Genomic DNA, 17,247 nt, shown 5'->3' on the forward strand with positions numbered 1-17,247 from the left:
CGAGCCCAAATGACCTTCAGATGGCAGAGCATATACCTACGTACATGCATATATACAAACATGTACATGTATATAAGCATATATGTATGTACATATATATATATATATATATATTGTATATGTATATACTCCGATAGTTGCTGTTTCGTTGCTGCTGCGCATCGTCCCATTTAAAGGCAAACATTATGTTGAATATTCAATTTAATGTAGCTTATAAATCATGTAGATCCTTTTGCTGCTTAACGCCTGTCCGCTGTCTCGCTGCGTCCATTTCCCATTCCTCACTGCTCCTCGCATTCCTCCACTCACCAGTCACCACTCACACCACTCTCTCTTTTCTTGATTTCGTTTATTCTCTGACAGTTTTTGTTTGGTCCTTGCCTTTGGCCACTTTCAAATTCAAGTAGTTTCCTTATCGCTTCACTGATGGCTCGCTCTTTCAGCTCTCACATATTGATAACTCCTTTCAGTTTGATTAACTGGCCAGCAGGCGTGCACAGCCATCGGGGCGTTGACCAACACTGACACAGCACAAGTGCCAAATGGAAAACAAAGCTACTCAACAGCAGAGAGCATGGCGTAGATAAGCTCAGCTATGTCTGTATGCCTCCTGCCAGCACTTCAATTACACCCGAAGCAAGCCAATTAACATATTGGATTAGTCTGTTTTGCTTAATGTAGATACAAACATATATCTGTATATACATATGTATGTATACATGTATATATGTGCGTGGCTATTTGGCTTTTTCATTTTCTAAATGTGTCAATAAAACCTGTTGGATTATGTTAATATAGCTGTAAATTAGAGAGGCCAACTGCAAACAGCTTTAAGCGGATTCCATTTGCAAGTCGAAATAATAGAAGTAGAATCGACAGTTTTAAGACGGATATAAATCATATAAGTATATGTAGTGTAGACTTGTTTATATTTAGCTTTCCATCTATTACATATGTTATGTAAATATATAATTATATTCAGTTAATGCTCTGAGCCACTCAACTCAACTAACTAAACTTAAGTTTCTTTCGACTTTAGACAGTTAAAGCGAAACTAATAGAATTACTTTTGAGTTATTTCAATAAGCGCATTAAGAATTTGCGTAAGGTAAAATTGATAACCAATTTCGCTGAAAAGCAAAAAAAGTCGAAAAAAAAAATTAAATGTAAATATAAATAAATATTTTATATACTTTGAACATTTTTTTAAATATTAAAAAAATATATATATTTAATAATATTTTAAAGTATATTTTAAATATTTATTTCTTAATATTTGCAAAATATTTGAAATTATTTTGAAATATTCAAATATTATACTGAAATTTGATTATAATCATTTAAAGTGTTTTTAATTATTAAAATATGGTGACAAAATACTTAAATAATTTATTTATTTATTTATTTTCAGAGTTGAATTTTAGAAGACCAAAATAAAATTTTTTGAGTGTTTAATAATATTATAATTTATAAATATATTTTTATTAAAATTTTAAACTATTTTAAAGATTTAAAAGCATAAACGGCTAAAATAAATAAATACATATTTTAAAAATATATTTATTGTTTTAATATTTAACAATTAATTTCATATAAAATATATAAAATATTCAAGAGCAACTAACCTCCAAACATGCGAATTAACTCAGTCATAGTAACAAAATAAATGCAAAACTAAAAGTAAATAAAAAGGCATTTGTTCAAATTGATGCCCACGGCGTTATTTAACTGCTCTACAGAAGTGTAAAATATATCATAAAAAAGGATTAGTGTGATAAACGAACAGCCTGAAGGAATGAATAAATATTTTAATAAATAAATAGCTTAGGTTCAATATTTTTTATATATCCCATAATCATATTTATTAACGTTAATTAAAGCAGATAAATTAAATAGTTCAATTTCATTTGCATTTAAATATACATGGATTTCTACTAACCGTATCAGCTAGACGAGCTTTTAGCTGTGTTTTATTTTTTCGTATTTCCCTCTGCGGAAATGTGGAAAGTTTATGCACTTGGTTTACACTCGATTGTCTAGGTGTGTGTATCTGTATAACGGGTTTTTGTCTGGTATTTGGTTTTGTATTTGTTGCATTTTTGAGCACTGCTAACTAATTAAGCATACGCACTGTGGTGTTGCCGAATATTTCTGTTAGATCAACAAATTTGGGCACTATGCAAATTTCAATTCGCTTCAGATGCTGTTTCGAATAATTCACGAGAAAAAAATATGATCACAAAAATTGAATGTAATATACATATGTATATACTCTTCTTTGCTTCAACACAATTAAATAAATATACTAGAAAACCTTAAGTTGCGTGCACAGGCAACAATTTGATTGTTAAGAGAGCGGGCGGCCGTTAGACGCGTCGTCGTCGCTATCGTCGTTGTCGTTGTCGACGTTGACGTTGACGTTTTCGTTGTCGTTGTCGTAGTCGTAGTCGTAGTCGAAAGCACGTACCGTTATGCGCTATGCGTGTGTCACTCTGCTGAGAGAAGTGAAGCAACAAATAGCGGCAGAGTTCAACGTTAGACTGAACGGCGACTTGGTGCGAGCAGCACGGCACAGCCAGTGTGGTGAGTTTGCCGTGGGCAGGCCGCTGCCAGCCTGCATGCCAGTGTGGTGAATTGAGCGCTAGCCAGCGAGAGAGCAAGAGAGCGCAATTGGCGTATTTGTGCTCTTTCTAATTTACAAGCAGCCTTCTCTGCGTCCCTATGATGCGCTGCGCTAATCGCAGTTGTTGCTGCTGCTGCTGCTGTCGATGCCTCTGCTGCTGCGGTTATATTGAATCTGTCTCATAATTGTAACGCGTGGTCGTTGAGACCCCACGCACACACACACACACACGCAGATGCAGGTGTCAGCCAACCCTCCGCGCGCCCCACTTTCACTTCTTCTGGCAGCTTGTCGCTGGCACAGCTCCAGTCCATTTCGCTTTGAGGCAACTGTTGCAAATGGCACCGGAAATGGGTTTCTTGATGCTGCTGCGGCTGCTGTTGCTGCTGCTGCTGCTGCTGCTGCGACAGCAGTCACATTGTAGCCAACAAAGATCAAAGGGCTTAGCCCGTATAAGCCAGGCTCCTCTCTCATTTCATACCAATGCAATTCTAATAAGAAACCAAGATTCTGACGATAAAAGCTGAACTACTTTGCTCCGCGACGAATTTAAGACGAAATTTGAAATACGAATTGAAGCCAAAGTTCAAATACTTGAAATAACTTTACTTGAGGGAGAGGATAAGGTAAGCCAAGGTATGCCAGGCGAGCGAATACCTATTAAAATTAAATCTCTTTAAATTATTCCTGTTTCGCTTAAATTTAACAATGTAGACTAAAAGTAGTATATACTTATTTATAAAACGAACTTGAGCTGGGGCTAGCCCTCGAGTTGAATATAGAGCAGAACAGTTTAGTGCAGAGTATCAAATGATAGCAATTACTCGAATTTCAGCAAAAACTCTTAAAACACTTTAATGTTCGCTTTATCCGCATTTAACTCTTGTTGCTTGATGGCTTGGCTAACAGCCGAATAGGCTGCGAACATTAAGTTTTCCAAGAATTTTGTGGCCAAGACTTGAAAGCAAAATAGATGAAATACATATTTATTTACTTAAAGAATATATATTTATATATGTATAACTTAAGAGTTGGTCTGAGAACAAATTAAATTAAAGGACATTGCAAGTGAAACGAAACGAAACGAAAGTCAATTGCCACAATAAATGAATGTCACTGTATTTGTATCTGTACCTGTACCTGTATCTGTATCTGTATCTGTATCTGTATCTGTATCTGTATCTGTATCTGTATCTGTATCTGTATCTGTATCTGTATCTGTATCTGTATCTGTATCTGTATCTGTATCTGTATCTGTATCTGTATCTGTATCTGTATCTGTATCTGTATCTGTATCTGTATCTGTATCTGTATCTGTATCTGTATCTGTATCTGTATCTGTATCTGTATCTGTATCTGTATCTGTATCTGTATTTGTATCTGTATCTGTATCTGTATCTGTATCTGTATCTGTATCTGTATCTGTATCTGTATCTGTATCTGTATCTGTATCTGTATCTGTATCTGTATCTGTATCTGTATCTGTATCTGTATCTGTATCTGTATCTGTATCTGTATCTGTATCTGTATCTGTATCTGTATCTGTATCTGTATCTGTATCTGTATCTGTATCTGTATCTGTATCTGTATCTGTATCTGTATCTGTATCTGTATCTGTATCTGTATCTGTATCTGTATCTGTATCTGTATCTGTATCTGTATCTGTATCTGTATCTGTATCTGTATCTGTATCTGTATCTGTATCTGTATCTGTATCTGTATCTGTATCTGTATCTGTATCTGTATCTGTATCTGTATCTGTATCTGTATCTGTATCTGTATCTGTATCTGTATCTGTATCTGTATCTGTATCTGTATCTGTATCTGTATCTGTATCTGTATCTGTATCTGTATCTGTATCTGTATCTGTATCTGTATCTGTATCTGTATCTGTATCTGTATCTGTATCTGTATCTGTATCTGTATCTGTATCTGTATCTGTATCTGTATCTGTATCTGTATCTGTATCTGTATCTGTATCTGTATCTGTATCTGTATCTGTATCTGTATCTGTATCTGTATCTGTATCTGTATCTGTATCTGTATCTGTATCTGTATCTGTATCTGTATCTGTATCTGTATCTGTATCTGTATCTGTATCTGTATCTGTATCTGTATCTGTATCTGTATCTGTATCTGTATCTGTATCTGTATCTGTATCTGTATCTGTATCTGTATCTGTATCTGTATCTGTATCTGTATCTGTATCTGTATCTGTATCTGTATCTGTATCTGTATCTGTATCTGTATCTGTATCTGTATCTGTATCTGTATCTGTATCTGTATCTGTATCTGTATCTGTATCTGTATCTGTATCTGTATCTGTATCTGTATCTGTATCTGTATCTGTATCTGTATCTGTATCTGTATCTGTATCTGTATCTGTATCTGTATCTGTATCTGTATCTGTATCTGTATCTGTATCTGTATCTGTATCTGTATCTGTATCTGTATCTGTATCTGTATCTGTATCTGTATATTCATTAATATAACATAATTTAGCAGGTTGAAGGCCATCGGGCGTGGTGACTCAGGTATTTGGCTGACGATTGAAGCTCTGCTGCCCAGTTAAGGAATGTGAGAAAGCAGTCGGTGGTATCAAAAGCGATTTAGCTATGATTAATGAATGCATCATGGCTGTCGTTATATTCATTGCTCTACAATAATTACAGTTTAGTTTTTAATGAGCCAACTCATTCTGGGCACGACGTTCCGTCCGCCCGTCCAAGGGACCTAAAATTCGACACTTGCTGTGGCACAAACAGCTGCTTGTGGCAGCTGGCCAAGTGGCAATGGGGCAAGCTCACTCGGTTCAGCTGCTCGACTCTGTTTCTGCTTCTGCAAATTGGTCAACAGCAGAAGCTTTGTGCGCTGCGGGTGTGTGTAGGTGTGCGCGTTTGTGTGTTGGTGTGTGTGCGCGAGTGTGGGTGTATCGTACAACACTTGATTATGCATTAAACAAATTTCAAAGTGCAGCCCCCGAGGGTTTGGGCCTGGGGTGGACAAACAGAAATACAAACATGTTCGACTGCTCTGAATACCCTGTAGTGGCAGCACAGCAACTCGCAGCAAATATTTGAGTAGCCTTCGCAGCTGGCTAAGCACATACACACACACACGCACGCACGCTCACTCTCACTCGCTCTCCCACATCCATATACGAGCGAGCTACTCAGCTATTTGAGTGCACATTTTATGATGCGGCTTCTCCCTTTGTTTTAACTTCTTTCTATATGAAAATGCAGTGCTTGAATAACGTTGAAGCTTATAATTATTATTTAAATTGTTATTTATTTAAATTAGATTATTATATTGATATTTTAAGTTGAAAGCTTATTATATTAGAGAGAAGAAGAAGAAGTTTAGGTTGCTTGATCTATTATAAGGGGATAGGCATACATTCACACATATATACATATGTATATACATGTGTGTAGGTTAATGCCAGGTATTCGTTCGAGAAATACTCAGTTTTTTATAGGTTTGTATAGCAATCAAGAGTTATCCTATTTGCACAGCTTGCAAATACCTGTTCACCTTAAGTCGTTTCCTGCAATCATGGAAATGTCCTCTACTCAACTCGCACTCTGATCAAAAACTGATAGTTCAACCGACTCTCTATAAACTCGTTTATGATCGGCTAGATTTGCTATTATTGTTGTTGCTTTTTCGCCCTGACAGATCGCTATACGCTTGCTTGAGTGGAATGAAGCGTACGTTGGCTGAGTGTGTGCATATGTTAGAGTGTGTGCATATGTAAGAGTGTGTACAGACCGTTCTGAATGTGTGAACACCATTCGCCTCTATTGAGTGCTAGTGGCTGACTCTCTTCACAGTGATCGTTTGCATTGCGCTTTCCAGCAGTTGTTTGCTCACTTCCGCTTATTACACGAACGTCAATCATATCTCTCTGTCTTTATGTAAGATGTTCCTCACATGAATAGTTAAACCCAAGTCGATCAATTGAAAAGAAAACGAAGTTTCTTAGAAAGAGCGAGAGCGAGTGGGTATGATGTTCTTCGGCTGATTTCGCGAACAGAGTGTGTATATATGTATGTGACTGCATATATAAGTACATACATGTACGTGCATGTATAAGTAAATTCGAATTTTCAATAAATTTAGCTCAAGACAAATTGGAATGCAATACTCTGCTCGAGTTGAAGAATTAAAAGATAGCAATAAAATAAGCACAAATGAAACAAACTAAGTTAAAGCTCAAAATCGATGCAGCAATTCGACATTTTGCTAACTGTTGTTGATAATACCCTTGACATGGGGCATACAAACAGTGAGTGTGATTGCGAAAAGATTTGCGTGTGCATTTTGTGTTTAATTATAATAATTATTGTCCTGGGACAAATGCCAGCCTGCAGCCTCCTGCGTGCTGCCTCCGGCTGCCTATGTAAATTGTGCTCAAGGCTTGACGGCAGTTGCTGCACTTCCAAGATGGAAATTTCCGGCTAGCGTTATCTCGATGCTCAGTGTGGGTGACTTAATTGAGAATGAGATTTGATTAATTTGCATGCCATAAACAAGTTTCAATTTGTTTATGTGCTCAAAGTCGAGCGAGGCTCGTAATTAAAGCAAAGCTGCTGCAGCGCTAACTCAGCAGCTCAACGGAGTCAACGAGTCGAACCACTACTGGCCTGCGCACCCCCCCTCCCTGTCGCAGCCATTCCCCAAGCATGCCTCCGATTCGTCGTTCGCAATCATGCAAATGAATTTCGCAGCAAAGCAACAAAAGGAGGATGCAAAAGAAGAGCCAGATACGAAGGCGAAGCAGAGATGGAAAGAATGCTGCCAAGGTAAGCAGATTAAAACGCCTTTGACTTGGCAACGTGCTGCAATCCAGAGCAATCCAGACGCTCCCCCATCTAGTCTTTGCATGCAAATGAATGCGCGTTGCATGCGGCAACAGGCGATGTCAATGGCGACGGCGACGTCAGCGGCGACAGCGACAGCGACAGCGACAGCGACAGCGACTGCAACAACAACGTTGGCGATGGCAACAGTAGCGTGTGGTAAATACATATTTACCTAATGTATTCATGTGGAAACAATTACGCGTTCATTTTTGCGACTTTTGTCTCGCACAAACACACACACACACACACACATAGAGGCACGCACAATGGCGACAGCGCGACTGCTTTAAAGCTGATGAGCCTTTGAGCGTTATCAATTCTAGTTCAATTTGTGGAACCAGTTCAGCCATGAGCTCTTTGATATCTGTCTGTTCACTCTGTAATGAATAATGAATATATTCATTAAGTTCAGCCTGAGCGAAGCGCACTAATTTGACGATTATGTGCGTGACAGCTAAATAGTTCAATAGAACTAGCATTGAACTGGTATGTTAGTTCCATTTGGAACTAGTCTAGATCAGAGGCAAAGTCAATACTAACTGTTATGGTATGTATTGATATGCAGTTGATAGGTGAATTGTGAACTAGTTCCGTTAGTATTGTATAATAGTTTCTAAGTAATTATAGATAATAGATAGATAGTAGTAGATAGTAGACAGTAGTAATTATAGATAATAGATTATTTATTAAGTTGATGATCTGTCCAGTTTTGAGTTACTGGTTCATTTATGGATCTATTGAATATGAGGTATAGTAAGGTATTGTCTCTCATTATAGTAAACCTAAAAGCAGAATACATGTGTTGAGGAACTAGTTCAATTCGATTAACAAGCTCCATGATGAGAGCTATTGATTCGGTTGTTCATTTTCTCAAGGTTGGTGAACGGAGAATTCAATTGGTTCAATTTCAGTTACTCACTTTCTCAAATTTTTCATTTTCTCAGCTGGTTCAATTTGATGAGATCTGTTGATTCACTTCACACAACTAAACGATGCCGTTCACAGTCCATTGAGCTGCGAATCTCAGTGGTTCATCAGCTCATCTGAAAGTCTTGCTCAATCGAATCAGTTCTGTAACGATATCAAAGAGCTGCACGTGCAGCTGCCGTTGGCTTCGTGCTGTTCCATTTGGTTGGGCTTAGATCGGCTTGGGTTTCGGCTATGTTTGGCTTTGTTGTGATTTGCGTTTTGTATATTCATATATGCATAAATATCCTTGACCCGTTTGCGTGTCTTGCGCTTTTGTGCGTGCCAGGAAATCAAGCCGACAGAGGGCCCGACTGGGCCGACTGGCTCTACCGACCCCGCCCACTGCCAGGCAGTGCGTGCCATGCAGGCCTCACTCTTTCCACACACCCACACCCACACCCACACACATACACATACATAACACACAAATACATATGTAGAGTATTTTACATAAAGCACACACGGACATGCACGCACACAGGAACAAGAACAGGAACAGGGTCGTATGCCCATTTGATATGCAAGCAATCCATGCAGTTAACGACGTGCACATAAATATTAAGAAATCTTAAAGCTCTCGACTCGAAATAAAACAGAGCCAAGCGAGCTCAGGCCACACACACAAGCATGCAGAATCTAAGGATTAAACGGTCTTAAAGCACCAGCAGCAGCAGCAGCAGCAGCAACACAATTTCATCTCAAACTGGCAAAAGCATCTATAAACTTTTGCTCAAATCCAGAAATAAACTTTTGTCTACTTTAATTAGTATCAAGCACTCGTTTAATTAAATAAACGGTCTACTGTCTCCTGCTAACTGCCTCCCGTCTCCTGTCACACAGGTGTAAAAAACTTTGTCAGTCTCCAAAACAATAATTTTAAGTCAACTATTTGTAGAGCTTAGTAAAAACAGAAAACAAACAACAATTTGTGGATTATATTTCGTATATACTAGAAAAATACTATTAATTTAATTTAGTTTATTAGATATAAAATTGAAACTAATTTAAAGTAAAGCACTGTCTATTGAGGGGTTTGGCAAATATATATATATATATGTACATAGTATATATACATGATTTTCATTCATTCATTTTATGGTATTTTAAATCATTGCTTAGAGGAGTTTAGCTAACGACTTTCTAGTTTTGGATACTCGAAGATTTGCTCTTATAAGTATAAATAATATGATAATATAGTGATATATCTATATTAACATCATTATCGATAAGAATCGATAATTACAAAACAGAAGTCTTATAAGCTCTTCGCAGGGCTCTGGGTAGCTCCCAGTTGATTCCGAGTGGAGCACTACTGTCCTATTTATAAGCAACGTAACTAGCATATATCACTATAAAACTCGATCCAATTCCTTGTTATCGATATTTATCGATAATTTTAATTTTAAAATAAGCCTTTAGAATATCAGCTCTATCACATATATCATCCACATATCGTCGCCTGTTCTAAACAATCAAATCTTAGATTGACTCACAGTTAAAAGAAGCTGGGCATAGACCTAGATAGACCTGAAATCTTAAGTCAACTCCAGGTGTGAATACAATTTGAATTACAGAACTTGGCTAATGGCAAATTGTTGAATATTAAACATTTTCTATGCCAACAAATATTTGTAATGAAGCCAAGCTTGAATTTACGAGAATTTGCATTGCAGCATCTAAATTGAGATGGATAAGAGCAGAAATAGAGGCTTGGAGTCTGGGAGAAGCTGTTGATTGAACGCCGTTTGGCATGGGCTGCATAGCAATTGATGTGAGCATAAACAATTTACAGTCTGTTAGCGTTGCCTTCTGTTGCCAATTTCAAGTTCATTGGCTAGCCAAGGTGGGCAGACGGAGTTCGTCTAGAGCGAGAGCTGCCAACTGCCAACTGCCAACTGTCGACTGCGAGCTGCGAGCTGCGGGAACAGTTCGTTAAGTTTTCTTGATTTGCCTGGCAATAAAATGGGCCACGCCCACAGCTCTAGCTGGTGTGTGCGTAAGTGGGAGTTGTGTCATCGACACGCCGAAGGTGAAAGACAAACAACTTGGATGCCAAGTTGTTAACAAAGTGCTGCCACGACCTAAACGACCCAACTGCCAGCCAGCCCCGCCCCACTCGCCCGTCTCCTGCCGCCTCCTGCTGTCTATGCAAAACGCAAACAGAGAGGATCGACTACACTGAAACATGCTGCTGGCCAAACCTGACAAGACAATTGACTGGAAAATGTTGTTAATGAACTTTGTGCGACATTTTGATTAGCTGTCAGTGTGGCTCACTGGCTGGCTGGGCTGCAGGGCAAGCTCATGTCCGTCCACCTGGCTGGCCAGCCAGCTGGCCCGGCTAGTCAGTCTCTCCAGTTTCGGGTCAACAAGTGTCGGCAATGATGGATGTCAAAGTTGTTCGCTCGTCGAGCAGCGGCTGCTTGACATACATTTTTTATTGTGCGCTTGCTATTTTGTCACACTGTGATAAGACATCGAAACAACAACGGGAATAACAACAACAATAGCAGCAATAGCAGCAACAACAGCAGCAACATTAGTAGCAGCAGCAGCAGCATTAGCAAATGGAACAATGAAAGCTGCAAAAAAAAAAAAAAGTTTTTCTTCCTCTTCTTCCCTCTTTTTTTGCGGAAAAGTTGTAAACTTAATTTATAGTTTTTAAGCAGCCGCCGGCTCGAGTTGGGCTCGGCGCAGCTAGAAAAATGTGTTTTGCCGCTATCGTTGGCCTGTTTGCTGTAGGCGTGGCACACACACACACACTCACACACACACTCACACACACACTCAGACACACACATGCGCTGGCATACATGTATTTGTACATTTTCACATTTCATTCTCGTCTTAGTGCCTGGAATTTCGAAATGAAATATTTGACTTTTAGTCTAAAAAGTCAGCAGAAAGCAGGCAAAAAAATCACCGAAAAAATACACAAAAAAATTTGCGCAAACAGACTGTAACGCAGCCAGCACCCACACACACACACACACATACAAACCCTTTTGCAGCAGCGTAAGGGTTCGAAATTTGCATTAAATTTAATCAGAGCTGCTGCTGCTGCTGCTTTTGCTCTTTAAGCAACACACTCGCAGCAGCAGCAGCAGCAGTTGCAGTTGCAGCTGCAGTTGCAGCTGCGCTCGCATCTATTGCAGCTGCACATGAGAAATGCATGAACTCAGATTTGATTTGCGTCTCTGTCGACTTTCGCTGCTAGCCGAAAACCTTTGGCATTTATTAAAAAATCTTTTTGGCAGCGCACATAATTTGTACATTTAATGAACGTCTGTTTGCCTAACCTCCCCCCTCTAGCCCTCTAACCCTCTAACTCTTCCACTCGCTTTCGCTCCCTCTCTGTTTGCTTTTCAAGGTCCTCCACGCTCAAGTACTGACCATAATGATGTGTGTGTGTGTGTGTGTGTGCAATTAGAAAGTTCGCGTGCATTTGGGACACTGGTCAACAGCGTAAACTCAGTGCCAGACTTTACTCAATTCAATCTGAATTGAGATTAAAGAGATTTTTAGATTGAAGTATGCTCCATTTCGAATCACATTTATAAATAAACATATAGATAATAAATCGATAAATAAATATATAGAATAAATATATATATATATAAAATAAATATTGTATATAAAATAAATAAAAATATAAAATAAATATAAAATAAATATATAGATAATTAAAAGATATATATATATATATAGAATAAATATATAAAATATATGGCTAAATATTATAGAAAGAGAGCTGAAATATAGCCTGCTGTGCAAATAATTAAGTTTGTTAAATGAACTAGATTCAAAATGTCATTCGGTAAAAAAGAACTAGCTACAAAAAAAAAAAAAAAAAAAAAAAAAAAAAAAAAACAATAACAAGTCATGCCAAAATATTTCAGGAAAATGGAAAGAATGGGGAAAGTGGAGGTGGGCAGCAGTTCGAGCAGGAGCGATATCCTTGTCCACTGGCCGGTTGTGGCGCTCTGCTGGCAGAGAGTGAGCTGCTGATGCACCTGTTCAACGAGCACCTGACGGAGACGCCGCGCAAGCCAATGGAGCTCGCGCTACGCATGCGCAGGGTGGACACGGGGGAGCGGACGCTGCTGCTGCTGGTGCACTGGCAGCTGCCAGTCGGGCAGGATCAGTGCCTGGGCGTGCTCAACTGGACGGGCAGCGCTAGGCGCTGTCTGTTCGAGCCGCAGCGCCATCTGCAGTTCGGCCAATCCGCGCTGGCCGCCTGCCTGCCGGTGCTGGCGATGGTCCGGAAGACCACGTGGGCGGCCCTGGTGGCCGAGTGCCCGGAGCTGGACAACGGCCATCCCAGCCGGGACCACATCGTCTATCTCTTCTGGCTGCTGGCGCCGGCCACACGGCAGCCCGTCCATGCCAGCCTGGGCTTCATCAATCGCAAGCTCCAGTGCGGCCTGCGCGCCCTCTGCCAGCTGCGCAGCCTGGGCAGCCGACGTCGGCTCAGTCAGCATTGCCTGACGCTGAACGAGAGCCAGCTGGATCAGATGTGCTGTCCGCATGGCAGTAGCTGCTTCCTCGAGCTGGTCATCATCGAAGGTGGCTGAAAACTTTTGCAATTGAATATTTGTAAATTTATGCAAATTACATTTGATTATAAAACATAAAAAGCAACAACAAATGTAATCAGTAAATTTCATTTGTTTCGTGGCAGGGGCGTGTCATGGAGTGTGGAGTGGGTGGGGGGGTGAGGGGGGTTGGGCGGGCGTGAGGTGTCCACTTGTCAGCTGGGCTCGCATAATGAGGCAAAAGTTTTCCGTTTAGTGCAGTTTATGGTGTCAGAGAGTGGGGAGGGGTGAGGGGTGGTGCATGGGAGGGCTGCGCTGTTAATAAGCCAAAATCAATTTGAAGTTGATTTGAGTTCAGTTCAGTTCCGGTCGCTTCTTCCTCTTCTTAAGTTTTCCATCTCACATTTGCCGCACTCTGCAGCTCTGCGATTTTCTTTTGCTTTATCTCTTTTTCGTTTCGTTTTTTTTTTTTTTTTTTTTGTATTTTTCATGCTTTTTTTTGTGTGTTTTTTTCTTTTTTTCAGCACGAATTCTGCAAGTTTATTGCCACATTTTGTGAGGCGCGCGCATTATTGATTTCGGTTGGCACTTTATTGCCATTTGGCCCGTTGGCCCCATTTTTGACCCGTTGCCTCGTTCTGGCCAAAACGGGCTGAGGCTCGTTTTATGAGCGCAACAGACGACGACGACGGAGGCGGCTCGGCGTGAAGCTGGAAATGTGCCATAAATTACGGTGTTTTATGTCTTGCCAGTCAGTCAGTCAGACACACACTTACACACACTCACACACACACACACACACTCGCACACACAGACGGACAGACAGATCAAATCTGATCAGATTTCCAAATGTAGCATAAGTGATTTTTTGAATATTGCGTTTGGAATTACTTGGGTAGGGTAAGGGTAAGGCGTGGCACGTGTTGGAACTGATGGAACTAGTTTCAGACGACCAAAGTCTAAAATGAACTAGTCGCGTGCTTTGCCAATCGTTGATTGTTGTTAATAAATCGAAAAGGCGCTGTGATTCTACTTTGTCTGCCGGAACTAGTTCTGAGGGGCTGAAAGAAATCAGGTGAAGCTAGGAACTAGACGTACTATTAGTAGCTAGAAAGTAAAAGAATTCTCCAATAAGCGTAGATAGACTGTTTTAAATAGGCAGCAGCAACTAGTTCAAAAGAACACGTATTGAGTCCAGCCAGTATTTAATCAGGTGGAACTAGTCTAAAAAAAACAAACTCGAAAGCCAGCTTAGATTTTAATTGGAACTTGTTCCCCTGAACTTACTAAGCTTAGATTGGTTTTGACTGTTGAAACTAGTTCAAACGACTTCATAGATGTCGCTCAATTGGAACCAGAACAAGCACCAAATGAGCTTTTGTAGCATTAGGACTGCCGAACTAGTTTTCAAAGCTTTATTAGTGCGCTTTGAACTGATTTTCGAAACTTCATAGATAAGCTTGGAACTAGGAAGCGGAACTAGTTCTGATAAAATAGACAAACAGTTTTGGTCGCATTTTTACTAGCTCTAAAGAAATCCATTATGAATTCTCAAATATGCACCCTTTTCTATACGCAACTGTGAGCCAGTTCATTTGAAGTTCTTCTTCTGCGAACTCGAATCACTTTATTAATCAAAACATTCAATCACGTAAGCTTTTATATTATAGTGCAAAATGCCAGCCCATAACGGAGAACTGCTTCGTAAGTTTTTGGTGTCATGGAACTAGTTTGAATAAACAATTGAAATAGTTCACAGAGAGAGCGAGAGTGTGGGGAGGGGAGGGGGGGGAAGACAGCGTATTTTATTGCAGTTGCTCTGAGGGTTATTTATGCCAAGTTTGTTTGCGAAGCAGCTTGTCTTCTGCCTATTGGTAGGCTAACAAAGCCGGTAGCTCAATAAGCCGGAGCACACTTGAGCCCATCAACCGAATCGAGTGAGCCAGCTGAACCTCTGACTGCTGGCTGCTGCCTGCTGCCTGCTGCCTCTTACCTGTTACCTGTTACCTGTAAGCTGTATTTTTGTCCACTGTCGAACAACAACGAAAGCAGCTGCTACATTAGCATTGGCAGCGATTTTCATATTCGCTGCTCGAAATCCTAATACAGTGCTTATCATAATTATAGCCCACTTTTAATCCACTTAAACGAATCGGCTGAAAATTTTTCCCAAATGGAATATTTCCTCAAAATCTTCAAAAATGAGTAGTTCAATATTTCAATTATGAATGGCAAAAAACTTTTTCACTTAAAATTCACGATTTAATAACGATTTCTTAAAAAGAAGTAAAAAACAAGGAAAAACAGCACCATTTTCTGTATCAAAATTATAGCCCATATTCATATTTTTGTAAAAAAAATCCGAATTCGTTGCGGATTAATGGAAAAACTAATGTTAATACTTAGTCCGGCCTCCATTTGTCTTAGTTAACTCAAAAATTCTCTTCCTCATTGAAACCACTAAATTTAATAAAAGGTCCTTTTCGAAACTTTGTTATTTAGTCATTGTCGTTTAGAATTTGCGTTTTAAGATATCCAACTGTCTCCAACTGGCGATTTTTGGCATACACACGTCTTGCAAGATTACCCCAGACATTTTTATCGGGTTGAGATCCCCAAAACATGCTGGCCAGTCAAGGACATCAACATGACATTCCTCCAAACACTCTTTTGTACGTCTGCTCACATGGATTCTGGCATTATCCTGTTGGAAAACCATTGGTTTCTCACGTAATTCCCTTGAATATGGAATGAGAATACTATCCAGAGCCTGAATATACTCTTCACTGTTCATTCGGTTCGTTACAAGCTTCAATTCCAGGTACCAAATGAAAAAAATGGACCCCAAATCATGACGGAGCCACCTCCAAAGTTTGTCCTTGAAAAAAACATAGGATCCTTCCTCAAATCATGCTAATAAGTATCAAACCCATCAGGACCATCCAGGTTAAACTTCTTCCCATCAGAAAATACGACCTGTTAGGGTAAAAATTTATAAATATACTGTAAGCCAAAAGACGATGATTCAAACGCGCGTATGTCAGATCGGTCGCAGTATGTCCATCGGCAAAACTAAGTCGAGCAACCTTGTGGCGACTTAGCAACATGGATGCTTTGGTCAGTTTAGACCTATTAATGATTCCTGAGCTCTTAAGTACTCGCCAAACAGTCATCGCTGACATAGATTCGGACACATGTGCGGCCAAAGCTATACAAGCGGTTGGGTTGTTGCTGGCTTTCTTAATAATTTTGCGTTTATCGTGCGGAATTAGTAACGGTTTTCACCCAGTACGTCTTCTTGATTCTTATTCTTCGGGGTTATCCAAAAAAATTTTAATTACACTTTGACTTTTTTTCAAAATTCGTAAAATACTCGAAATAGACTCTCCTGACTCGAAAAGTGAGAAAATACGGCCTTTTTCATAATAAGATAATTGTTTTCCAAGCGGCATCTCTTAAAAACTATCTAAATTTACTTAATTACAATGTCTGTAAAGCCAAAAGTCTGTTCCGCACTTAATAAATTCAAATTTGCGACAGTGGGCTATAATTATGATACACAAAAATGCAAGCAAAAATGCTAGCACAGAGCAAAAGTTAACGGTTCTTTCTTAGTTTTCCATAAATTGAACTAAAATTTTGATAAAATCTACTGAACATGCTCCAGTCTATAATGTGCTGTAAAATTTATTTTTAAAAAACCTTAAAAATTTTGTTACAACGGGCTCAAAGTTTAAGATGCAGGGTGGGCTATAATTATGATAAGCACTGTATAACACGGCGACATGTTTACGATGCACTCGCACAGAGATATATGTAACACATATACACACATACGTGCACACACACACACACAGACACTCACACACATTGGCGCTACTTTTACTGCATAGTTTCATGTGAATGCCTGCTGGCATGTTGGAAATCACAAAAAACAAACTCTTGTCCCGCTCACCATTTATATTCCCGTAGGCCTTGTGTGTGTGTGTGTGTGTGTGTGTGTGTGTGTGTGTGTGACTGTTTGTGCGTGCTCGAACATCCCAAAGCTGGGGCAATGGCAATGGCATTGCCGCCAACGACCGACCGACCGACGGCTCCGACACCGAAACATAAAGGCTAAATGGAACTTGAATGAGCGCCGAGTGGCACATGCTACCAAGGTGAATGGTTAGGCGGCAGGCGGAGAAGAAGGAGCAGCTGGGCTGGGGGCCGGGGGCGGAGGGCCGGGGGGCATTCCAACTCCCATCGGTGG

At 39.9% G+C, this 17,247-nt stretch overlaps 2 protein-coding genes across 2 annotated transcripts in view; one reads left to right on the forward strand and one right to left on the reverse strand.

The window, feature by feature from the left end:
* LOC6584367 overlaps positions 1–2,548 on the reverse strand; it is a 109,974-nt gene extending 107,426 nt beyond the window's left edge. Inside the window, exon 1 of the mRNA XM_032732287.2 lies at positions 1,940–2,548. The gene's annotated coding sequence lies outside the window, so the exon portion shown is untranslated. The remainder of the gene's footprint in view (positions 1–1,939) is intronic.
* On the forward strand, positions 2,472–13,034 carry LOC6584371. Its single transcript, XM_002009991.3, has 2 exons — positions 2,472–2,555; positions 12,360–13,034. The coding sequence occupies exons 1-2, from the start codon at positions 2,472–2,474 to the stop codon at positions 13,032–13,034; spliced, it is 759 nt and encodes a 252-aa protein (XP_002010027.3).
* Positions 13,035–17,247: the final 4,213 nt, after the last annotated feature.

Source organism: Drosophila mojavensis, unplaced genomic scaffold, assembly GCF_018153725.1.
Source record: "Drosophila mojavensis isolate 15081-1352.22 unplaced genomic scaffold, ASM1815372v1 contig_136, whole genome shotgun sequence".
Taxonomy (NCBI): domain Eukaryota; kingdom Metazoa; phylum Arthropoda; class Insecta; order Diptera; family Drosophilidae; genus Drosophila; species Drosophila mojavensis.

Coding starts and splice junctions, on each gene's coding strand:
- LOC6584371 (XM_002009991.3), top strand. CDS start 2,472: ATGCGCTATGCGTGTGTCACTCTGCTGAGAGAAGTGAAGCAACAAATA. Junction 2,556..12,359: donor TTAGACTGAACGGCGACTTG/GTGCGAGCAGCA, acceptor AAAATATTTCAG/GAAAATGGAAAGAATGGGGA.